General features: G+C 40.3%; 1 protein-coding gene across 1 annotated transcript; it reads right to left on the bottom strand.

Annotated features, from left to right (window-relative positions):
- Positions 1–14,030: 14,030 nt before the first annotated feature.
- Positions 14,031–25,220, bottom strand: qdpra (quinoid dihydropteridine reductase a). Its single transcript, XM_085284643.1, has 7 exons — positions 25,020–25,220; positions 24,843–24,935; positions 23,932–24,028; positions 23,022–23,162; positions 19,221–19,329; positions 17,125–17,208; positions 14,031–15,231 (listed from the first exon to the last, which is right to left on the bottom strand). Exons 1-7 carry the CDS (start codon positions 25,101–25,103, stop codon positions 15,129–15,131), a joined length of 711 nt encoding a protein of 236 aa, XP_085140769.1. The 5' UTR covers positions 25,104–25,220; the 3' UTR covers positions 14,031–15,128.
- Positions 25,221–25,317: the final 97 nt, after the last annotated feature.

Raw genomic sequence — 25,317 nt, 5'->3', positions numbered from 1 at the left:
TGTGTTAGTCCTGCGCACCCCGCCTCTTGACCAGTGACAGCTGGAATAGGCTTCAACCCAACCATGAGCCTGAACTGGATAAGCAAAAAAAAGGAAAAGGATGGCTAGAAAAAAATTGCAGTTGCTGGATGTAACCCCAGTTCAATGAGTAATGATGATAGGGTTTCATGGCAGTGAGAACTGTGGCCACCACTTGGATCTGCTCTGAGTATTGTTCATAGGAAAAATAGTGTGAGCTAATAAGAACTGATCTGATGTGTTGCAAACACGTCCTGTCATTTTGTTGTGTCTCATGCTCCTTATCACTAGAATGGGTTTGCTGGGAAATTTAGTGAATTCATTTTCTTATATGTAATCTATGAACATGTATGCAGTTTTACAGCTGCTTTGCAAATGTATAATGGGTTAAGTTTAGATTATTACATCAAAGTAGTTTGTAACTTTCCTTCACCTCCAACCAGTCGTGCCAGATGGCTGCCTTTCCCAGAGCCTGGTTCTGCTGGAGATTTCCCTTCCCAGTGCTGCCTAGTGCTTGCTCATAAGGGATCATCTGATTGTTTGGGATTTTCTCTCTAATACTGTGGGGTCTTTACCTTACAGTATGAAGCACCCTGAGGCAGCTGCTGTTGTTTATTTGGCAGTACATAATTAAAACAGAATTGAATTGAATACATTTATACGATTTCGATGCCAAACTTATTTAAACTTTAAATTATTTTAGAGATCTGTTCTGATCCCAAATCACAAAAATAGTTCTTATTGAAAGTCGAAATCTTATTAATAATGGTCTCAACAGCAGTACCCAAGTGGTTTTAGCTATTACCTACCCATACCTGACATTGAGTGTATGCATAATTTTGCAGATAATGGTTTCAGCACTAACATCATAATGTTTTTTCTTTTTCTATTTGGCACATCTGTATTATTTTATTATTGAACATAAGCATAAATAACCTCTTTAACTTGGATTGTGTCTGTAGTAGGATGGAGGGATTACTTGTTGAACTCAGGAAAAATTATTTTAAACTGCCATTTAACTCTTTGTACACATGTATCATTTCCCATAGGATCATGTCACAGTTTTTCATGTAGTGTTCTAAAGACCTGTGGTGATCCTTTTTTCTTTTTTTTTTTTGGAAAACAAATGCTCCACTTGCTTTCTAACAGTGTCAGAGCTGTTAGGAACAAGAACCTATCAGGTATTCCTGGTCCCAGAAGTGACAGCTGTGATTAGATGGATCATATGTAATGCCAGGCCTCTTTAGCTTCACCCCATCATTGCTGCAGGCCTAATAATGAGGTTATTGCCTGTAATGGTAGCCTGCCTTTGTCCCCTCTGTTTGTTATCACTTTAGCTGTGTCTGGCCAGGGGCATTTACATTTTGGGTGTTATCCAAAGACACTCCAACAAAGTGCAACAGTACAAGAAACCTCCATTACTAGATTATCAACAATGCAAGCAACCAACAACTCAGAATACAGAAGGTCCCAGCATCAGTAGCTCAAATGTGTGACAAAGGAAACCTTGTTTGGCAATAACAGCTGCAGAAGAAAACAGAGAGCTGGTGTTAGCTCAGATACCCCGAGGCCCTGATTCTCAGACTCTGGACCTGCTCCTCCTTCATCTCCCCGAGTAACACATGGGGTCAAAGTGTTAGAGGGGAGGGGATGTGTGTACTAGAGAACATATGTACCAAATGGTTCATTCATTCACGGGTTTGACCTTTTCTTTTTTTTTTTTTTATTAATTATGTGTCAGTTTTAATTAAGAGTGCAGGGTGACATGTTCATGTTGTCTGATTTACTGGCAATAATAAAAATAAAGCTATTTAAATTAGATGCATATATAATAGATAATTAGTGTGGGGCTGATGTTTAGTATGAATATTGTCAAAACAACCAATGGGGGTAACTCAACACCCACCACTGATGGCGGTCATGAAAGCAAGCAGAGAAGGCAGAATAGGCAGCGCATTCAATAAATGCTTAAAAATGCTTGAAATGTCACGAGGTAATATGAATTCAAATGTAACTAAACTCTACTGAAAAAGCGACTCAGTCTTATAGAAATGTAACTGTTATTAAGAACATTGGTGGTGTTAACTCATTGTGAAGCACTAGTTTAGGCCATATAGTGTCCAGTTTTTAAACAATTAACCAATAATCAAATCTTTCCTTTCTTTCTATTGTTGTACAATGATGTACAAACTGTAACGCCATCTGAGGAAAAGTCATTGTTTTTGGATATATGTATATATGTATATATATATATATATATATATGTATATATATATATATATATATATATATATATATATATATATATATATATATATATATATATATATAACTGGCTGCACTCCACGAGCATCTGGCAGCACAAATGAACCAGCTGCTAGTTGACGAGAGACACCCGGAATGGCTAACCAAAGGCCGGACAGTCCTGATCCCCAAGAAGGGACCGGTCCCATCCAACTACCGACCAATAACCTGCCTCAGTACTACATGGAAGCTCCTGTCAGGCATCATATCGGCTAAGATGAACAGGCACATGGGTCAATACATGAGCGGGGCACAGAAAGGGATTGGCAAGAATACCAGAGGCGCAAAACACCAGCTACTGGTAGACAGAACAGTCAGCCGGGACTGCAAGACCAGACTGACCAACCTGTGCACTGCCTGGATTGATTACAAGAAGGCCTATGACTCATTGCCCCACAGCTGGATACTGGAATGCCTAGAATTGTACAAGATCAACAGGACCCTAAGAGCCTTCATCAGGAACTCAATGGGGATGTGGCGTACAAAACTAGAGGCCAACTCCAAGCCCATAACACAAGTCACAATCAAGTGCGGGATCTACCAAGGAGATGCTCTGTCCCCACTGCTGTTCTGCATAGGCCCGAACCCGCCTCAGTGAGATCATTAACAAGACTGGCTACGGATACCGACTACGGAATGGAGCAGTTGTCAGCCACCTCCTGTACATGGATGACATCAAGCTGTATGCCAAGAGTGAACGAGACATCGATTCACTGATCCACACTACCAGGCTATACAGCAATGACATTGGAATGTCATTCGGACTGGAGAAGTGTAGTTGGATGATAACAAAGAGAGGGAAGGTAGTCAGAACTGAGGGGATTGAACTACCAGAAGGCAACATTGCAGACATAGAGGACAGTTACAAGTACCTGGGGATCCCGCAGGCGAATGGGAACCATGAAGAGGCCGCTAGGAAAGCTGCAACCACCAAGTACCTGCAGAGGGTCAGGCAAGTCCTGAGGAGTCAGCTGAACGGTAAGAACAAGATCCGGGCCATCAACACGTACGCCCTGCCCGTGATCAGGTACCCAGCTGGTATAATAAGTTGGCCAAAGGAGGAGATAGAAGCCACTGAGATAAAGACAAGAAAGCTCCTTACCATGCATGGAGGGTTTCACCCCAAGTCCAGCACCCTGAGGCTGTACGCTAAGTGGAAGGAAGGGGGCCGGGGACTGGTGAGTGTCAGCACCACAGTCCAGGATGAGACAAGGAACATCCAAGAATACATTGGGAAGATGGCCCCAACTGACCGAGTGCTCAGTGAATACCTCAGGCAGCAGAAACCCAAGAAAGAAGAGGGAGACGAGGAACCATCATGGAAGGACAGGCCCCTGCACGGTATGATAGAGGAGGTGGCTAATATCCAGAAATCCTACCAGTGGCTGGACAAAGCTGGACTGAAAGACAGCACAGAGGCACTAATCATGGCAGTACAGTACAAGATCCATTGAGGCTGGGGTCTATCACACCAGGCAAGACCCCAGGTGCAGGCTGTGTAAAGATGCCCCTGAGACAATCCAGCACATAACAGCAGGGTGCAAGATGCTAGCAGGCAAGGCATACATGGAACGCCATAACCAAGTGGCCGGCATAGTGTACAGAAACATCTGTGCTGAATATTGCCTGGAAGTTCCAAGGTCAAAATGGGAGATGCCCACAAGGGTGGTGGAGAATGACCGAGCTAAGATCCTGCGGGACTTCCAGATACAGACGGACACAATGGTGGTGGCTAACCAACCGGACATAGTGGTGGTAGACAAACAGAAGAAGACGGCCGTAGTGATCGACGCAGCGGTTCCGAATGACAGCAACATCAGGAAGAAGGAACACGAGAAGCTGGAGAAATACCAAGGGCTCAGAGAAGAGCTCGAGAGGATGTGGAGGGTGAAGGTAACGGTGGTCCCCGTGGTAATCGGAGCACTAGGTGCGGTGACTCCCAAGCTAGGCGAGTGGCTCCAGCAGATCCCGGGAATAACATCTGAGATCTCTGTCCAGAAGAGCGCAGTCCTGGGAAGATAATGCGCAGGACCCTCAAGTTCCCAGGCCTCTGGTAGAGGACCCGAGCTTGAAGGATAAACCGCCCGCAGGGGCGTGCTGGGTGTTTTTTATATATAGGAAATAGTCCACACTTTATTAGGTACACCTGCTTACAACCACATGTAAGCAACTCAGTGCATTTAGACACATAGGCTACGTTCACACTGCAGGTCTTAATGCTCAATTCCGATTTTTTGATCAAATCCGATTTTTTTTGTCTGCGTGTTCACACTACAAATAAAATGCGACAGCAAAGGCGCTCTAGTGTGAACGCTCAAAGCGGCCTGCATGCGCAAAAGAAGACTTCACACACAACGCGCTCTGTTTAGACCCAGAGCAAACAGTATTGTTTGACAGATGGCCCTTAATATAAAGACTTCGGACTTCACGTTTCCCAATTTTTGCTTTGAGTTATTTTGTTATTTACATAATAATGTAGATAACCTAATAATGATCCTTATTGCTGTTTTAGAGAGGATCGGTGCTTCAAAGGATAGTTGCAGATTTCTGTCAGAATCTGCAGATTATACAGTACAAATAAAATGTTCACGTTTCTCCAACGTTGTCTTCCCAACAGTTTCACTGACATCTACACGGGATGGCCAGGAAGCGTTCGCGATGTCTTATCGGGCGCTGATAATTGGCTTCTGTCTTGTGTTGGTGACGTAAAAGACGGATTTAATGCGACATGACCGTTCAAACAGCAGTCGCTTTCTAAAACATCGGATATGTATCGGATTCAGTACCACATACGAAAGTGACCCAGATCGGATTTGAAAATATCGGATTTGCGCCGTTCACACTGTCATAGCATGATCGGATATGGGTCGCATAGGGTCAGAAAAATCGGATTTGATGCGCTTTCGCCTGCAGTGTGAACGTAGCCATAGACACAGTCATGAGGACCTGCTAAAGTTCAAACTAAGCATCAAAGAAGAAGGGTAATTTTAGTGACAATGAATATGAGGCATGTTCTTGGTCTCAGTATTTCAGATTTTCTGTATTTCTGAATATATATTTAGGATTTATAGAGAATGGACTGAAAAAGAAAGAAAAAAATCCAGCCAGCAGCTCTCTGGTTGGAAATGCCTTGTTGACACGGGGTATGAGAACAAAGGCTAGACTGCTTTTAGCTGATAGGAAGGCAACAGTAATTTAAATAGCCACTCATTACAACCAAGGTGTGCAGAAGAGCACCTCTGAGTGCACAACTAGCCAAACCTTAAAGTGGATTGGCTACAGCAGTAGAACGCCATATCAGGTACCACTCCTGTCAGCTAGGACAGTAAAAAGTGGTCAGACAGGCTCACCAAAATTGCACAACAGAAGATGGAAAAATGTTGCCAGGTCTGACGAGACTTGATAGCTGCTGTGACATTTGGATGATAAGGTCTGAATTTGCTGTAAATAACATGAAAGCACAGACCAATTCAGCACCAGTGGTGCTGGCTGTTGGGGGAGTTTGTTTGTTTTTTTTTTTGGCCCAACTGAGCATTGTTTAGAAGCCACAGACTACCTGAGGGTTGTCGCTGAACATGCCCACCCATTTATGACCAGCAACATAAATATACTGAGCGTCTGATGCCAGTTACCAGCAGGATAACGCATCATGTCACAAAGCCCAAATAATCCCAAAGTGGTTTCTTGAATGTAACAGTGAGTTCGCTGTACTTAAATGATCTCCAGTCCAACCTCCAATCCAACAGAGAACCTTTGGGATGTGGTGGAACGGGAGATTCAGTTCATGGATGTGCAGCCAAAAAAACCTGCAGCAACGTTGTGATGTGATCATATCAGTATGAACCAAAATCCCAAAATAATACTTCTAGTACCTTGTAGAATCTATGACATGAATATTAAAGTTAGTTCTTGAAGAATTAAAGGAGGGTCCACCCTGGTACTACCAAGGTATAGGCTATCTAATAAAATGAGCAGTAAGTATACTTAAGCTGAACACTGCATACTGAATAAATTTTAGCTTAGAAAATAGTTTCAAGATTATATAAAACTTGCTTTGTTAATATGACACCCACGGAGATGAATTGTAAAAAGGAGAAGAAAAGCAGCAGGTTGGTGTGTATGTAGGAGCCAGATAACAGCAACATGTGTGAACAGAAAACCATAAAACAGCAAAACTAAGACGACAAGTAATGGCGTGTAGCGTATGTACAGATTTAGCAGCAGGTTTTACTTTCCTCGGTCCCATATGTCTCCAAAAATATTGCCTCCAAATCCTGATCATTCTGCTCTTGTAAATACAGATTTCCTAACATACAGTAGCCCTCCGAAAAGAAAGTTGGATACAATTTGTCAAATACTGTCAGGAAATATTCAGAGACAGAAAATAGTAGTATAATACGAAGTAGAGGTTTGACAGAAAGTATGTGCAAAGCAAGCCATCCCTGTCAGCCTGTCATTCCTACGAAAGTGACATCGCTGACAGGCCAGGAAAACATGTTCCCACATAACTTCAGAGTAATCACAAATCAAAGCTTCTGTTGTTCCTGTCTGTGTGCTTGTTTGTGTGCACGTGCGTGTGTGATTACTTCTGCTTTTATGTTGAGTAATTCAGAGATTTCATTATTGTGTGCATTGAAAGAATATCTGGAGCAGGTCTTCATTCAGCCTATCATTTATTCATTGACATGGATTTTTCAAGCAGTGGCTCACCTCTCACTGAGCAGGTGTTGAGTACCATCTCGAGCTGCCTTGATCTTAAAAGACAGAGGACCTGATGTTGAAAAATAAATTCTCTATCCACGTCGACCCTATGTTGTGAGTTACTGGCTTGAGGGGCATTTAATTAAATCAAAAACTTATCACTCACGTTTTAATTATTCTGCCATACATCTCAGGTTCACTTATGACTTAGTGCCATCTAGAGGCTAAGTTGGGTGAAACTATAACACTGATTTTAGAAGAGTGAGCAACATTTGTCTTCAGTACGTACCACACAGCTTTTTCAGACTGAATATATTGGATGATTGTAAATTTCTTTATGCAGTAACACAAAAAGACTGACAGCTTAAAAACCAAGTGAAGAGTATTGAGAGAAAACACTGACTCATTCTACTTAAAAAATATGGCCAAGTATGATAAGATGCATTTGTGGGAATATTTATTGGGGTAATTAAATGTTGGAGTGGGAAAGCCATGCCAGAAACATACCATTATATCACTGCATTTAAGTTTTCTGCCATTTTTTTTTCCTTATTCTGTACTCATTTTATTAACCTTAGTGCAGTTTCATCTTACTCTTATTTTTAAAGACTGGTCTTTGCATATGCAGTATGCACAGTGTCCTGAACTGCCACAACATCAAAACCAGGTGAAGCGAAAACTGCTGCAAATCCCAGTTCTCCTGGGAATCACTGTGTCTTGGCATTCATGTGGATGCTCCTTTAACGCTCACCCTAACTGCAGACCAAGCAGATCCCCGATCTCCCAGCCAGTAGCCCCACCCCCCCACGAATAGGACAATATGGCCATCTACACTGCAAAAACTGCCCTGGAATAGCTTAAGGACCAGCCCTAGGCTTTGACCTGGCCTCCAGACTCCCAAGATCCCAATCCAATCAAGGATCCATGGGATGTGGAAGAACAAGCCCGATGTATGGATGCCTCGACCCCATAAACCCAAAGGACTCAATGTGAGCCAATGACACCACTAGGACATCACCAGAGATTCTGTGTCCCACTGTGGTGGCTCGGATCTGTGCACGAGAGAGACCTACTCAGCAGTGGGCATGTGGTTGTAATAATGTGGCTGATCGGTATATGAATACCTTTGTTGAAAATGTGGGGGAAAAAACAAACAAATAAATAAATAAGAAATAACAACATAAAAACAAGCATACAAAAAACCCATATAAATGTATTGTGACATATATGTGAATATATCATATATGTCTATATGATATATTATTATGCTAGTCATTATTAATACTGCATTGTCAGTGAAATGTAGCAGTAGTAGCACAAATACATCTAAACGATACTTCTTTCCAGAACCTGCGAGACAGACATTTTGGTGTGGTTCTACTTTGTAGTGTTCTCTTTACAATTGCATGTATTTTGTTAAAGATGACTCTCATATAATGGGTTAGTGCAGGTATACTGTATACAGGATAAAAACATGAATCAGACTCTTAATAACATTGCCATCAGACCTCTAGATCCTCCCTGATCCTGTCTCTGAACTGTTTCTGTCTGATCCCATTTCTAGTTTGTTGTTTTAGATCCTCAGTTAAAGAAAACATCCCCGGACTGCTGAGAACAGGCAGTCAGGAAGCTGCGAGGCGGTTTCCTCGTTTTTGGGTGACTTATTCTCACGCAACACATGTGGCGGCTGGTCCTCGTGAGGCAGAGGGGTCCTCCCCTGCAGGTCAGGTTACCCAGAGCAGCCAAGGACTAACCACTACCATCTGGCCTTACCTTCCATGTTCACTGCCGCTCCAGCTCTCAATGGCTTCCACATGGCGCCCCGTCATCTCAGACATAACCTCTACAACAAGCAAACACACAGAAATACACATTTATATAACCAGTGCACATAAAAACACACAAACCCAGGCACATATGGTACAGCGACATGTAAACACACAAACACATAAAAAAGCCCTAGTGCCTTACAGAAAGTAGAAGCAACACTTTTTATGTAAAAATACACTAATAAGTTGACAATAAAGACAAATATGCATGAATTTAGCCTTATAAATCCATGCATACACTATGCAAACACGCATGTGCACACACTACACCGTGTGCAATTCTTTGGCATGTATCCAAAAACTGCGTACGCAGACATGTTATGTCACATGCACTACCCACAGACACACGCAGACATGTGCATATAACCCACATACAGCACATGTAGGTGTGCACGCTTGCACAGGCACAAAAACGCTCAGATAGGCTCACACGACTGCAGGGGTTTGGGGGAGGGGGATGGGTAGTGAGGGGCTTTAATCAGGAAATTCACCTCGAGGGGTTTCATCTAAGCAGGACTGGACGCTGCTCTTCTCCCTGCTTCAACACAATGAATTGAATCACCGAGACAGCCAGTGCTTGAAAGCCTCAATCCGCTGTCAATAACGCTAATGCTATCACAGGTTTTCTGTGAGCACTGTAATCTATTATATGGTTTCATATGCAGCATGTGGACCTGAATTCAGCCGCATATGAGACAGACACAACCATTATTCCCTGTTTGAATGAATCAAAGCATGCAGTCATTTAGACTTTTTAGAGGCATTTTGTTGGAATTAAAAGATTCTACATTAGATTTAATGAGACGCAAGTTTTAATTCACACACAGAAAATATAAACACTCAAAAATTCGGCCTACTATTGACAATTATGTGTTTTAACTGGTAATAAATTGTGTGCCTGTTTGGATCACATAATAGAACAAAGTAATAAACTTTACAAATGAAACCAGTAAGTATTTAATTCTTGTAGTACTAATAAATCCACAATGCTATGTTTATGTTTATTATTAGTGCTTATTTATTTCTTTATTTTGAGACACAGACATAACATTATGTTAAAATTATCTAATCCAAATGAACTGAATATTTCTCTTTGTAATTAAAATACATAACCATAACCAAAAATACATATTAGAGCAGAAGATGTCACTTCAGTCACTAATTTCACTCGCTGATTTGACAAATTGTGCCCACTTTCCTTTCATTTCACGCCAAACTTCCTGATATCAAAGCTTGCTTCACACGTTCTGCTTACGTAGCATGATTTTTGTTTGTGATCATTAAAACGTCAGTGTTTTTGTAATACACTTTAGGAAACTCTTCAGCTGACACATTTCTTTTTGACCATTTAGTTGGTAGTTTGGTTTCTGGATTTTTTTCTTCATCCGTTCAAATACGCAGGTTGTCTCTGCTCATGTTACAAATACCGGTTCTATATTAGTCATGGCGATTAAAGCTTTTCAGTGTTCAGTTTCCATACTACACACTACAGCCATTGTGGTCTCAAGAAACTGCACCTGGTTTCCTCCCGGTGAACAGAAACTCTCCCTCTTTTAATATCACATAAGTATAGCATTAAGCACGGTGGACAGAGAGTGGTAATAGAGACATTCATAATTAAGGAGGAAAAATACTTCCTTTGAGTACTTTGGCGGATGATTTTATGGCTGTCTGTGGACTTCATTTGTCAGTGAATTATTTTCACAATAATGCATATGCCGTCACAAAACTTAGCAGGTGTAAAGTTGAGGTCAAAATGAAGGTTGGGTTCAAAGATGGACGTTTGAGGCTGGTGTGATCCTATTGCCAGATGATATCTACAGTTATATTAACCCAGAATAACTGCCATTGATGTTTAAAAACTTGATTTGCGACAGAAGGATACGGGCAAGAGTGAAAAGGAAGGCTTATAAGATGGTAGCGAGACCAGCTTTGATGTATGATTTCGAAACTGTGGCACTGACAGGAGAGAAAAGACAGGAGGCTGAACTGAAGATGTTAAGATTTTAATTGGCAGTGATTGGGAGGGACAGGATTAGAAATTAGTGTATTAGAGAACAGCTGAGGTTTAGAGTTTTGGAGAGAAAGGTGAAGCTGGGATGGTTTGGATGGGTGCAGAGGGATAGTGGTTATGTTGGGACAAAGGCTGATGAATGTTGAGCTGCCAGGCGGCAAGAAAAGAAGACCACAAAGAAGATTCATAGATGTAGTGAAGAATGATACGAAGAGGGTTGGCTTGACAGATAAGGTCGCGAGGGACAGGGTAACATGGAGGCAGATGATCTGCCGTGGCAACCCCTAAAGCAGAAGCAACAGAAGAAGATGATGATATAGTGCATTCTTCTACAACATCGAAACCATCTTCCTAATGTCATGTAGGTCCCTCGCGTGCTGCAGATTAGGGGTGTTCAGGGACGCTCAGTCTGACTGGGCTCTGAGGAGTTTGGAAACTGGATCAATGCCTTGGGCTCTCTGTTTTCTTGAGCAGCTTTTAGCCTGCTGGGAGAGGTTGCTGCTGTTGGAGAGCGTTGTTGCCATGAAGGGGTGTGCTGGGTTCCCAACAATAGTTCAAAGTATCACCCACATGAATGTGAGGATCAAAGATTTGCCAGCGCAACACTGGATTGTAATGGCACATTATTTACTTCACCTGTCAGTTGAATTGTTGTATACTGATAGTAAAAAGTGATGGAAGATGCATATTTCCATTTCACTACGTTGCTTTGCCCCATTCCACTGTATGGTCGTGCTGACCTTATTAGAATTTGTTTGCTGTTTATGTGAACAAGACCTTTCTTAAATCACATTGGTCAACCTACATTTACACGCGCTATCAGATGGGATGTGAAAAGCGTGCCGCCGCAGCTTAGAGGAAGAGCACCGCGGATAAATTCGCTTTAGAGCACCGCGGCACCTGTGACATACAAATAATTTGCTTCTCAGAGGTTTACACTGCGCAAAACAATAGCACCTGTAGCGCTGGGTGACAACTTATCTGCCCCAGCTGAAACAGGAACAACATGCTCTGTCTCAGCGGTAATCTTTGATCAGCTGAAACGCTTTCTGTGATAAACATTGACTCGATCCCCATGGGCAATCACTCTATAGTACTGGCATCATGGGAGGTAATGTATGCATAGACGTGTTGAATTCGCCTTGGGCCCCTCGCACAAACACTCACACACACGCACGGACACACACCGTGCACAGTGAGATGAATTGCTACGCCACCTAGAATAAATACATATCAGCTACAGTGAGCTGGGGCGCTTTGCTCTTTCCTATTAATCCTCAGCATGGTGATTTATTGCAGCGTGCTTGTCAACAGCCATATAGTCCCCTGGAACTGTGGCCATCCGGGAGAAATAGTAGAGTTTAAGACTAAGGCCCAGCAGCTGCCCCATAGTCTATTTATGTGCATTCTGGTCTGGTCCACGCTGAGGGTGAATATATGGGTTGGTTGAACAACAACATTTTGCGCTAAGAGGAATGGGGCTGTAAAATAATCTATTTGCCATAATCCAAGTTTTAAATTGATGCCTTCCCAGATGTCACTGTTGTAGAGATTTGCATTTGCCAAGGTGAAAGGCCTGGATGCTCAGAAATCAGTTGTGCGCAGGAGAGTGAATGCTAAAGGGTCCTTCTGTAAGTTATTTTTATACTGTGTATGCATGGCACTGCATATTCAGCTCTGGGTGTTAACTCATCCGTTTGATTAATATGACTTCCACTGAAAAACACAAGAGTGGCAGTAAAGCAGTGGGACTCTTTATTTAACAGCACCATCTAGTGGGCATCTCTGTGGCAAATAATTCATAATTCAAATGACAAATGAGAAATCTAAAACTGCGAATTGATCCTGACACTAAAGACTTGATCAGACTTTATACATTGATCAATTTTATGTTCACTTATTTATTTGAAGACAAGAGTCCTGCATGTAAAAGGAGAGCAAGAATTGTCCTCATATAACCATGAGATTTGATTTCTGCCTTAGAATTTTAGTGAACAGGGTAGTGAAGGACTTATAATCCTGCTTTTAATATGTATATGAATAATAATAAGAAGGAATCCACCTTGGAAGTTGGTACAGTGCAAATTTATTAGACCACATGTCCCAGTGTAATGTTTATGACACAGTTGCTCTAACTTAAAAGCACTGGCAATAAAGTCAGTTTTTCTGCTTCTGTAATTGTTACTCCACCAATACGCAACAGCTCTTTAATGGAAATCACACTTTTTCATGCTAAAATATAATTGGTGTTATCAATCATTATCACAAGCGCCTTGAGGCGACTGTTGTTGTGATTTGGCACCGTATAAATAAAATTGAATTGAATCAATGAATTTACTTTTCTAAAAAGGCAAAAATTGCAGTTATTTTCTTACTTCCTGAAAAGAAAAATAAATTTTAGTGGTTGAATGTTAACCTTGATTAATTTTTGACTTCTCAGAGAAGTTCAGTATGCTGGCTCAAATTTGAAATGAATAAAGTTTGTGGTTTATGACATAATACATATTAATATAACTGTTAGTTTTAAACAAGTTTTTGGCAGATTTTTACAATATTTCTGTTTTGTTTTTGTTACATTTCAATACGTTTGTTCACCACTGTGTTTGCACACTTCTAAGAAGGCCCGATACATGCTCACTCGCTAAAATAAAGGCTTTTTGGTACTTTTCTAAACCTACCACGAAAGCCTTGCATAGATTCATTTAGTGGAAGGTTTTTGGGCATTGTTTTTAATTTTCTTTGCTACAATTATTCCCCATACATGAGTGCCACTGGTTTGAGGGACACCAATAACTCTATTATCTTCTTTTCTTCTTCTTTTTTTTTTTTAAGAAGTTCCCCACTAATTAAAAGCCAAACAATTTATTTTAGACTTTTATCACTAATGAGTTTCCCCAGATCTGTGAAGAGTGGTGTATAGCTTACCTTATCTTACCAAATGTCACTTAAAAAATAATCCACAGCTACTTGAAGGAAAGAAATCAAGTAAATTATTTTTTTACTCTAACTTGTCTCTTTTCTGCCAAACACGTTACACTCACATATGACTTTAGGGCAGGATGCGAAAGTCTATATATCTGTAACTGATAAGACAAAGAACCAGAGAAACTACTGTGAAACTACTCGAGTGGGCCTCACATCTGAAAATACAGTATCAACTGTAATTATTGCAACATGAGCTTTATTATTTGTGTCTCACTAGATTTAAAAAAAATATATATATATAATTTTACAAACACCAAAGCATCTTAAACTTCAACTGCTGTTTTCAAACAGGATGACAATTTTTTTTGGATTGATTTAATGTGAATATTGACAGTTACAACACATGACTCAGAAAACCCACAACAGGAACAGAGCACCTTTTTCATACTGCAGACGGCAAGGACACTTTGACTTGATAGCTACATACAAAAAGCAAATAAGGCCACTCCACTTTAAAGCGTTATTGTCCGTTTGAGAGAAGACAGCGGCTTTCTTTGACTGAGTTTCCGCAGTGGTAGAGGACCTAAACAGTGGAAACTAAAAAGGTCTACGGAGCTCACACATTTCACTGGTCACTGTCACATGTTACATTTTAGAGGGAACTGCTATGGCTAATGTAGGTGATTATGAAGTTTCCAATGTGCTTTTCAGAAGAATGAACTTTAAAATGTGGTAAAAAACAAAAAACCACAGGGTAGATAAGCCACTGCTCATTAATTTTCAGCAATTACCCGTATTAAAAATGTTATGACAATGAAATGGAAGGACATCACTTTAGTTTGAGTTTAAAGCTACATTAGTATATTTTATTACCTCTTGTTTGCATCCGATGAAATAAGCCTAAAATATTTATAACACTGTTTACTCTGAATGTTCAGTTACCACAATTTCACATCACTGTTCAGTGAGATTAAATCAAATATGCTAGGTAAGCCTTGATGGTCCATCCGTGAAGAATATTTCAGTTACTAGAGATTGAACAAAGTTGGATTGGCTGTTACAGTCAGATAGTTACAATGATTGACAGCTAGATGGCGCTGTGAGGCTGTATTTGCAAAGAAAGCCCCCCTCCTCCAAAACAAACCCATCTGGTCATCTCTGCTCCACCTACCCATTTTATTTAGCTCCTCTCTGTCTCCAGCTCTGTTCTTCACCTCTACACCTCATTACTCCTTCCATCTATCTCTCACCCTTCTCTCCTCAAGCCTCTGTATCCGTTTCCATCCATCTTTATCGCTTCCTCCCTACTAACCCCCACCCCCCACCTGCTCTGTCCTCTACTGAGCAGCAACAGCCTGGGTTTCGCCTCCGGAGGTCACCAGCTCCATGAGGCTTCCTGAAGATGGTCGGTTCACCCCGGTGGCCCAGCTGAAGAACATTCTGAGGAGGGAAAAAAAAGAAAGGAGGAAGAACTTTTTGAGTAGTTGAATAAAACCTTCAATACCTTTTCATGTTCATTCTTATATATATTATATATGTACAATGTGCTGAACCTTTTGGTTCTTAGTAAGTGCGTTTGCTTTTTCCAGTTTATTTGTTGGAGTCAAGGAGGCACAGATGTGTCTGGAAGATGAGCCACACCTCAATCATATTCCCCTGATTGTTTTATAAGATGCTGGCAGCGTCAGTTCTCTTTTGCTTTCCCTCTGGTGGGCTGGTTTTATTCCCTGGGCGACATCCTGCTCTATGACTGCAAATTCACAGCCTAAAATGGTACTGTTAACTAGGGCTGCCACAAACGATTATTTTGATAGTCGACGTAATCGTGACTAGTCGACTAATCGTGGCAGCCCTACTGTTAACTGCAGTTAAATACAACGCAATGGTCACAGAGTTAGTTTCTCACTCAGATCTGCCACTCGCTCAATACATGTGCATCTTATGTTGAAAACAGTCAGCTTAGAGCTTCATTAAAGGATATCGCTGATCAGTGGTCGATGTCAAAGCTATATTTTTCTTTAATATACTGTCTGTAGTTGTAACCTTATTCTTTGCATACATTTACAACTCTTTCCGTTTATCCCCCGTTACACGCCAAATAACTGATCAGCATACCTAAATTTGTGGGGGTTTTTTTTAGTTAAATAAACCGATAACTCAACACCAAAGATGCCTTCAAATACCACGTGAGCTAGTCTGTTAACTTAAAACAGTAACATAAAATCTAAGTAAAAATAGCTTATACTGGAAATCAGTTTGGTTTAATAGATGAACAGTGGCCAGAAAGGTAAGCACAGAATAACAATAGGTGCTAAAACAAACTAACCGCCACCTTCATTAATTTCGGGTCACATAGACTGTTTCTATTTCTGTCTCCAGACCCTCATCTGTTTCCTACGGGATTATCAAAGTGGATCAAATCCCATCTAATCTTCCCTGGCCGACACAGACATAAACGCAGCCAAAGCCAAAGCCAAAGCATTCATTCAGTTGTACACCAAGGATTAAAAGAAATTAACAAATTTATCAAAGCTTTAAGTAAAGGCAGAGTGGCTCATGTAGCTCAAAGTTCTATTTGTTAATAGAAGTTTAATTGTCTCATTGCTGTTTAAAACCCCCCAGAAGAAGTCTATTTTGCCATCTTGTGGTGCAATTCTATATTTTAAATTTTATTTCTTTTTGGGTTAATGATATTCATATGCAGCCAAACCTTCAGATCCTCAAAAGAAACCAATTCCAGTTCATGAAGATGTCAGAATACATAATATACATATAAACAAAACAAATCTGTCCTAACAGATTTTTTAAGCAGCTACTTGCAAAACACTTTGTATTCTGTGTTCATGCCTCCTCATTCTTGTGCATAATTAGACATCCTCAGGTATTTCCAGTCACTTTAATGTAACGTAGTTTGATAGCTGGAAGTGTTTCTGTGATCCCAAGCATCAAAGGTAAATGTGACGATTACGGTGTCAGTCCCTGAGAATCAAAGAGCTTCTTAGTCCAATGCTGAACAATCAGAAAGAAATTCTGTTTCTTTGCCCACACCATCTTAATAACAGTGTGAACAATTGAGAGTCAGCAGGGGGGCCGTTGTGAACAGAAACACACAGAGGAGCTGTACAGCAGTTGAACGATATCAAAGCATTTAAGAAGTATATTAATTTAAAATGTGAATGCCCTAATAGAGTGCAGTTGGAATTTTGCATAATAGGGCTCCTATAAAACTGAACATCTTGAACATTTCACCATTTGAAAATTGATAAAAACATATACACACACCCCCAATCTAAATAAAAACAAAGAAGAGAAAAAGACTGCTTTGGCACTCACTCTGCAATATACTCCAGCGGTGTCCAGGTACTGAAATCTGCTTTAGGCATGAACTTCCTGTTCATCGGCGTATCCAAGGTAACGCTGCCAAATGAAGCCAGATGACAATCAGGGTGAGTAGCTGCGTCTGAGCAGCACAGAGGAAGCAGAGTGTGCAGACTGCAGCATCTCCACACATACTATATATCACATGCAGTTTCTGAGGGGTTGAAGTCATTTTATAAGCATACTAAAACTGCATTTTACAGGAAAATCGATTATTCCGTATAAGTTAGACATCAACATTCAGCTTAAAGAAAAAAAATGTTTAGGAATTATGGCAAAAGGCACAGGAGGCTTATTTTAAACTTGAAACAGCCATCGCTCAGACAATAAGGCTTGCAGTTTATGTGCTTGAGTGAGGACATTTGCATTGGGCGTGTTATCATCTGCCAGGGCAATCCTGTATTGTCAGACTGTGTATTCCTGCAAAAGCCATACAATGGGTAAACAACATTTTTATTCTATACTGTGCTTTGCAGAAATGTTCGGGTTACTATATGGTGGTGCCACAGCATCAGAGACCTGCATGCAGCAGAAATGCAAGTCATGGGGCTAATGTTAAACAGATGTGACAGAATGCTGGAGAGGCAGCCTGGCCCCATACTGGAGGAAAATGCAGCCAAACAGAGCGCGAGGGGTGGATACACCCCCTAACAAGACATTTCTTTCTTCTCATGATGACAGTGCAAAAGCTGCTTTTATATCCAATAACTAAAGAGAGAGCGCAATGATGCAAATACAGCTGTGTGTCATTCATCTAAAGCATTCATGTGCAGATCCACCGCGTGGAACGGGCACCCTTATTCATCTTTTATTCCTGCATCTTATCCTCACCTCGTACTTATCTATCCAACATAACAAAGAATACGTGGCACAGCTAATTTTATAGCTTTCATCTTCAGTCCTTTCACCGACTGCTTGCCATGCTGGTGTATTTAAAGCAGCTCTATACATGACTTTTATGTTATGGTGAATACAGAACACATTTTTAAACCTGCGTCTGTAGCACAAAAAAATGACTTGAATTCATCCTACCGGTTTGTCAGTCCTGTTTTATTAATAAAAGTCTGCTGCTGGATATGGATTAGAGACAAATCTGTTCCCTAAAAATATTAAAAACACACTAGAAGAAGCAATATACAGTATTACCCTGCAAGCGGAACACCAGCACACTATCCAAGGAAAAAAAAAATCTTTTTTGTCATAACATACAGTACATGCTTTTGCTAATACAGGAAATCTAGGGGTTTCTGTGTTACCATAAAATCAACTATTTTTACCCCATAAAAACAATTCAGGTGGGATCTGAAAGGTTAGTCCATGTCAGCAGGACGAACAGGAGTGCAGAGGCACCTGCAGACAATTCCTTGGTAAAACCCAGTGTGGAAAAAGAAGATATGTAAGACATGCAAGTGTAAGATTTATTTCTGAGTAAAACCCAGGGAGCCACGTTTCCCTTTTCATTTCCATTTAAATTCTAATTACAAACTCACTACACACAGTAATGAACAGTAACTGTATAATATAATTAAAGCCACTTGTTTTCTCATAATAAAAAGAGCAACTTGTGTTTTGAGGAAAACACATTTGTGTGAATTGTACAGTCAAAAAAGCTTAAAAATATATTAAAAACTATTGTAGCTTCTTATTTTAAAAGGTTAATAAAATCATGCTAGGCCATATAAAGCTATTAAATTCTATTAGCTTCAGTTTGTTGCTTTTTGCTAGCAGGGATAAACCAGAGATTTTACACATAAAGTGTGCTCAGGATCATCTCGACTAAGTTTTAAAATCTTTGAAAAACAGACTGGGGATGAAAGTTGGTAAGGACTGCTTTTAATTATTCAATACTGATAACTTTGTTTCCTGTAAGTCTGGCTTTCCAGTTGTATCTGCTGTAAATACAACTAATCTAATCTGAGGGTGAGAAGAGAGCAATAGACTTTTCTAGTTTTAATCTAGCAGAGAAGACTTTTTGTTGATTGTTCCTTTAAGGACAGCACATGCTAGAGCTGCTTTTGTACACCTTGATTGTGTTTTATTTCAGTACTCACGGTAGTATAGCGACAGCAGCAATGTCGGCAGGCATCCCACTGTTTTTTGCTGCGAGACTCTGACACAGCTGGTGGACGGCTGCTTTGGCCATGCCATATCCTATCATGCCTGGGGGTTGCAGTGGAAACATTATTATTTTAGTATCCTGGAGAAAATTCAGCTTGCAAAAGGCAACGCACAACACAATATAATCGTTACACAGAAAGTGGACGGTACTGATTTGTTGAGAGGGGTCAAGTGGACAGACCAGACGTCTGTGAATCTATGTGAGGAACATCTTGAGACTTTCAAATGCTTCCCTGTCTTTTACATGGTTTGTAAATGTTAATATCGACTTAAGGCTTGACAGTCTGCTTACTTGCATACTGAATCTGTACATGAGCCCAGCCTGGGAGAACGAATTTTCTGACTCTTCAGCATCTGGAAACAGTAAGCGTCTCTTCCCCCTAAATGATCTTATGAGAGGCTTATAAATCCCCAACCAATAGAAACGAGGGGTGGTGGCATGACTTTGCTCTCAAGCTTTTGTTTTTCCTGCAAGAGCAAACACTAGTAAGGAATACCAGTCTTGCAAATGCATCCACTCACTGTATACTGACCAGATTAGAATGCGAATTTAGACAACCAGACATGTTCAGCCCATCATTAAAAAACAAAAATCTGATTTCTGGCTCTGTTGCATGAATACATATACATTCACCTGAAAACATTTTGGAAAGAAGGGAAAAAATAGAATTTACACTATGCAGACTCACATTATTATCTGCAATATAATAGTTCCAAAACATGTTGCGAATTTGCAATTTTGAGTTGTTATAGTTTGCATTAGACGTTTGATAACTGCTGCGCCATCATGCTGATCACCTCTCTCATCTGCTTTATTCTTCAATAACTAAGCTTAATTATTTAGTCTTGTAACAGACACACTCAATAGTTACCAAATGATTAAACTCCAAATCTCATGCTGATAATTTAGTGATTCTATCTAACAGCAGCTGCAACTGGTTGCAGAAAAACAAATGCAATAGGTGCCAACTAAGGTTTTTCCAGTTATATACTGACTCTAGGATTACCACTGCATCCACTGGAAGTCTCTTCATAGTGTCTTCATCTCTGTTCTGTATGAGAGACTGCTTTGACTACTGACTTATCATCTAGTGAATGTTAAATGAGGCCAGAATGGAGTTCTCCAAGGAATTTAAAAGGCTACAAGTTGCATATCTGGGAGGATAATCACAAACCATGAAAATTTCACGAGGCCAAGCAAAGAGCTCTGCATTCCTTTTGAACTGTCTGGGGTTCAAACTCTGCTCTTAAGCTTAACTGTGGGGTCAAATTCTCAAAAATGGCAGTCATAAAATTTCCAACCTTTTCTTCACCTGCTGGCTTTTTGTTTTTTCTTTCAGATTTCTAGTAAATTGGGTTTGCTCCTCAGAGAAAGAAGCTAAGAAACAAGATTGATGTGCTACTGGGGTATGTTGAGCCTAAACCCAACTTTGGTAACTTACGCTGAACACAGAACCAAGTTGTGAGCAGGTTTTTTTTTTTTTTTACCAAGTTTTGGGTTGAAATTGGCCGAAAGTGCCACATTTTTAGTTTATTTTCACAACTTGCCCCAAATGCAGTATATATTCTTTACTGAAGGAAAACACTTTACACATGTTGGACCTTACTAACACCACCAAAATGAAGCTCTAAAGTAAAGTTACAGAATGCATTTCTGTAACTACACAAACTGGAAATGTACAAAAAGGGAATTTTCATGTAGATGATGCAGAAAATGCATATTTTTTTGTGGTCCCTGTTATGAGGGTCATGCCCGTTATCTCTGACTGGGTTTTAGGTTTTGTCAAGACAGCAAACACAAAGAAAGCCTGGGTTTGTAAATGCATCGTAAATCCCTCTGAAAGACAACGAGTATGACAAAAACTTTTAACTACTTTAAACATTTGGCCAACCCAAAATCAACGTACATTTTCAGTGTATTAAACGATTCCCTTCATTTGGTCTGTTAGCTCACACACCTGCAGCATTTAACAGCCTTTTCATCCATTAAACTTTGATGAACAACAACAAAGTCAAAGTCAGTACAATTACTCATCCTAATATCCTTTCCTGTTTCCTCTTCATAGATGATCTGGATTTGGCTTATTAACTCTCCACTCATCTTGTTTGATCAAAGCACTCAAAAAAAAAAAAAAAAAAAAAAAAAAAGGGATGAGTGTAGGTGCCTCTTAAACCAGTTTGTTACATTTCTTAACATTTGGTACTTGTTATTGCCTTGTGTTTATTTAGAATTTGAAGATTTTTTTCCCCACATGTTTACTATGCAGAGCTCTACCTAAGTGCTTGCACTACAGAGAACAACTAAAATGCTTTAGTCTGATAAGTTAGAACACTGCATGGGGACATTGTGTGAGGACCAACAACTGCTGAGTCACTGTCTTCCTAAGCCGGCAGCCAATGAGCTCTTCGGCTCTGTGTGGGCTGCTGAGCCAGGGCTTTGTGTAGCTGTAGAATTGGATCATAGCCCATCACATGGCCAGCTTGGTCACAGGAGGGGTTTTTACAAATCACATGGCCCTGGATTTAAGCCTTTATGGACACTACATGAGCTGAAGAGCTGGACCAGTATCACATGGTAACAAGGCTGCAACTAACAAAGTATTTGACTATACCAATTAATCATAGATGTAGACTTTAATTAATTAAGTTGAATAAAGTGATTTCTTTGGACTCTGTCTTAATTGGTTGTTTAAGTGGCTGAGTATTAAACAACCCCATGGACGGCCTGTTCTAGTATGTAAATAAACACTTAGGCATAAAATCGTTAATTTTAGACACTTTGTTCCTAGCACCCTGTCGCAAAAAACAAACTTAATTTGTTCTAATTTCATTAATTTAATATACAAAAACAAAGCCAAAGATATCACAGTTTCACAGATATAAAATGTGATTTTGCACCAACAAGATGAATGCTGAAGAACTATTAACCAAAACACAGGAGTGGTACATCTTAAATACTACCTACAGCATCTGAACAGGGTCTGACAGTCATATCGTTAAGAAGCAGGAAAAAAAAAAATCCCTGAAAAACCTGACACAGGAACTGAAGAATGCATCTAGCCCTTCAATGAATCCATCTACTCCTCACTGAAGCCTCATGAGAAATTGTTTCAGTAGAAGGCTGGATGTCAAGAAGATATTATTCGTGAAGGAAGGCAAATGGCGAGAACCAGCCAAGGTTTGCCAGATTACAAAAAGAACTGCAGTGAAAACATGTTGTATGGAGCGATTAATCCAAATTTGCACATTTCAATAAATCGCTACACCCATTTCCCATTTTTTTTTTGTTTTAAGAAAAAATTAAATTTAAATTTACTTTTGGTCTAATTTATCTATTTTCATTAACCTAATTTTTTTATTTATTCACTCTTGCCCCAGATATCTTAAAACGATTAAGCAGGTCACGGTTGAGTCGATTGCTCAACAATACAGGGGAAGGTTTGTAGTAGACAAACATGCTGTTTTGGCAATCAAACCAATTACTTTTTGTTTGTGAAACAGACTCACTAACCAGTGAGCACCACTGCTGCCGCAGAGCTCATCAGCGATTCTGTCTTGCTTCTTGGATCAATGTTATCGACACATTTCGCCCCCAATCGCACACACTGCTGTGAGCAGGTGCGCCTCTGATCAGTGTGTCAATTACCCTGGTCAAAGTCTGTAACCCTGAGGAGCGGGCCATCAGTTCGCTATGATGAGAACAGTAAACACGCAACAAAAACTGTGTGCCTCACCTCCAGTGCCTGACTGGGCTGCTTTAGCTCCAGCCAGAGTCAGCAGTCCACCTGTTTTTAGGTGCAAGGCAGCAAGGTGGCTGGAGATGGTTGAGGTCCACACGCTCTGTTTCCACATCAAATCACTATTTTTGTACAAGTCTGTAGGAGAATACAGAGAACAACATCTTAGACTGGCTCTTCAAAGCAGTGCCGAAAGCTACGAGTACCTCGAAAAGGTTTGTTTGATCTGTACAAAAACTTGATTAAAAAAGATCAAATTACCATTTTTACAGGATTACTGTGTCAGATTATTTCTTGACTTGGACCAGAAACGTCCTGAAGTCTTACCAGACTGCCTGATAACCCTTCATTGCCAAAAATCATTGCTGGCACGTAACTCATCTATTAAATGGCGAATTGCTGTTTATAAACACTGGTATTTGTAAAGATTTAATACACTAAGTTGTTAATCTGAGCCGGGTAGACCAGCTGTTTTGAGTAGCTTCAATAATGCCAGCCTTTTCATCTTTGCCAGAAAGCGAGTGCCTTATCCTCCAAATGTTTGAAATGGCTGAATTTGCGGCAACCACAAAATTCTTATTAGCTGCACAGTGCACATCAATTCTGGCACTTCAAGAGAACTGCTGCTTTCCCTTTGCTGCCAGGTACAGCTATGGAATAAATACCAAAAAGCTAACTGGCAGAACAAAAATCTGGCAAGCTTTTGGCCCCGCAGAACAAGATTTAAACACTTCTAAGTAAATGAGATTCAAGAAAAAGTCTAATCACAAATATCCCTTAGACTTTATTTAATTACAAAGCAAATTGTTTTCAAGTTCACAATTATGCATGGGAGACTGCAGGAAAGCTGGCTGATTATTAACACCAAAACAAATAATAATAAAAAAAAAAAAGGTTGAACTCTGACCTTTGGAACTACAGTTTCCTCCCGCCCATCCTCCCGCCACGCACAAGATGGCATCCACTTTCTGTTCCCCTAGCAACTGGGCCACATCTGCCGTCACCTGCACAAAATGAGAGCTAACTGCTAACACAATGACATAAAGCCACTGGGCAGACGCACGAGCTGAATGGCATTTAAATGTCAACTAAGCATCAGCTGGAGAGTGTTTGTTCTGGTAAACAAACAAAGGAGGATAGCTGTAGAAATTATCCTCACTCAGTCAGTGTACTGTTAGATTTCTAAAAACACACTTTTCATTTTATAAAGTGCAAAAAATATCTTACCAAAAGCAATTATACAGAGAGAAAGGATGCTACCGATTTTTATCAAGGTCACATAAAATGGGCAAAAAGAGATGCATCAAATGATAAATATATTTCTGTGTGTCAAATAAGACCGCTCAGATCAGCTTTAATAGTTTTACCTACCTTGGGTTTTTATACCTCTCTACCCTTAGACGCTCTCAATGAACAGATTTGAACTATAAAAGCTACTAAGGGGTTCAAGAAAAAGAAGTACAGTTTAGATAACCATTAATGCTGCCTAAACAAATAAGAAAAAAAAAATCATCACAGTAATCTGACTCTATCATAACCTCTCTACTACAAAAACCGAAATCCCCACTTTCTCAGTTGACCTGAACGCAGCATTAGCTTACACACATTTTAGCAACTCTACTATTACTGAACAATGCAAATAGTTGTAATAATAATAAAAATAACAATAATAAATTTAAAAAACAACAAACAAATGTCATTAGAGTTATACCAAAGTCATATGAAAAGTCTGACTTTAGCTGTCGCAGTAACAGCCCTACTCCTGTCTGTTAACGCTTCAGTTTTTGCACTGATGAGTCAGAAAGATCTGCAGAGCACCTGTCCTGCTTGCTCGGTGAAAGACTCCGTCATCTTCACGATCACGTTTTCATTAGCCTCTTCATTTGCAACCATGTCGATGCTGGCGACCCACTATTTAGTGCACAGAGAAAGAGAAATATAGTTAGCTCACCGTTTATCAGTGCTAGCATGCTAGCGTTAGCTGTCACCACTCACCCATCCTTTAGATTTGAAATACTCGACACACTTTGAGCCCAGAGCGCCTCTCCCACCGTAAATGATCACCCGGTTAGCAGCCATGTTCACGCTCCAGTTACCCGTCAGGAGTGAGAGCGAGAGAGCTGCAGGGATTGAGCTTAGAAGAGCAGAAGGAGGAGGAATAGGAGGCGTTTCTCTGAATGAGCAACAAGTTGGTTGAACTAATGCTGCGTTCAACGACTGTAGGAAATCACCCACTCCAAAGTGAATCCTGAAGCGAAACAAGCTGAGAGCTGAAACCAAAAATTGCAGTTCT

The sequence above is a fragment of the Mchenga conophoros genome, linkage group LG2 (assembly GCF_057382185.1).
Source record: "Mchenga conophoros isolate Kocher_MC1m ecotype Shallow Benthic linkage group LG2, M_conophoros_male_GT1.1, whole genome shotgun sequence".
In the NCBI taxonomy this organism is placed as follows: domain Eukaryota; kingdom Metazoa; phylum Chordata; class Actinopteri; order Cichliformes; family Cichlidae; genus Mchenga; species Mchenga conophoros.
Note: the sequence above shows the minus strand (reverse complement) of the source record. Positions and strands in the feature narration are given on the sequence as shown.

Coding starts and splice junctions, on each gene's coding strand:
- qdpra (XM_085284643.1), bottom strand. CDS start 25,103: ATGGCTGCTAACCGGGTGATCATTTACGGTGGGAGAGGCGCTCTGGGC. Junction 24,936..25,019: donor ATTTCAAATCTAAAGGATGG/GTGAGTGGTGAC, acceptor TGCACTAAATAG/TGGGTCGCCAGCATCGACAT. Junction 23,163..23,931: donor AGGAAACTGTAGTTCCAAAG/GTCAGAGTTCAA, acceptor ATTCTCCTACAG/ACTTGTACAAAAATAGTGAT.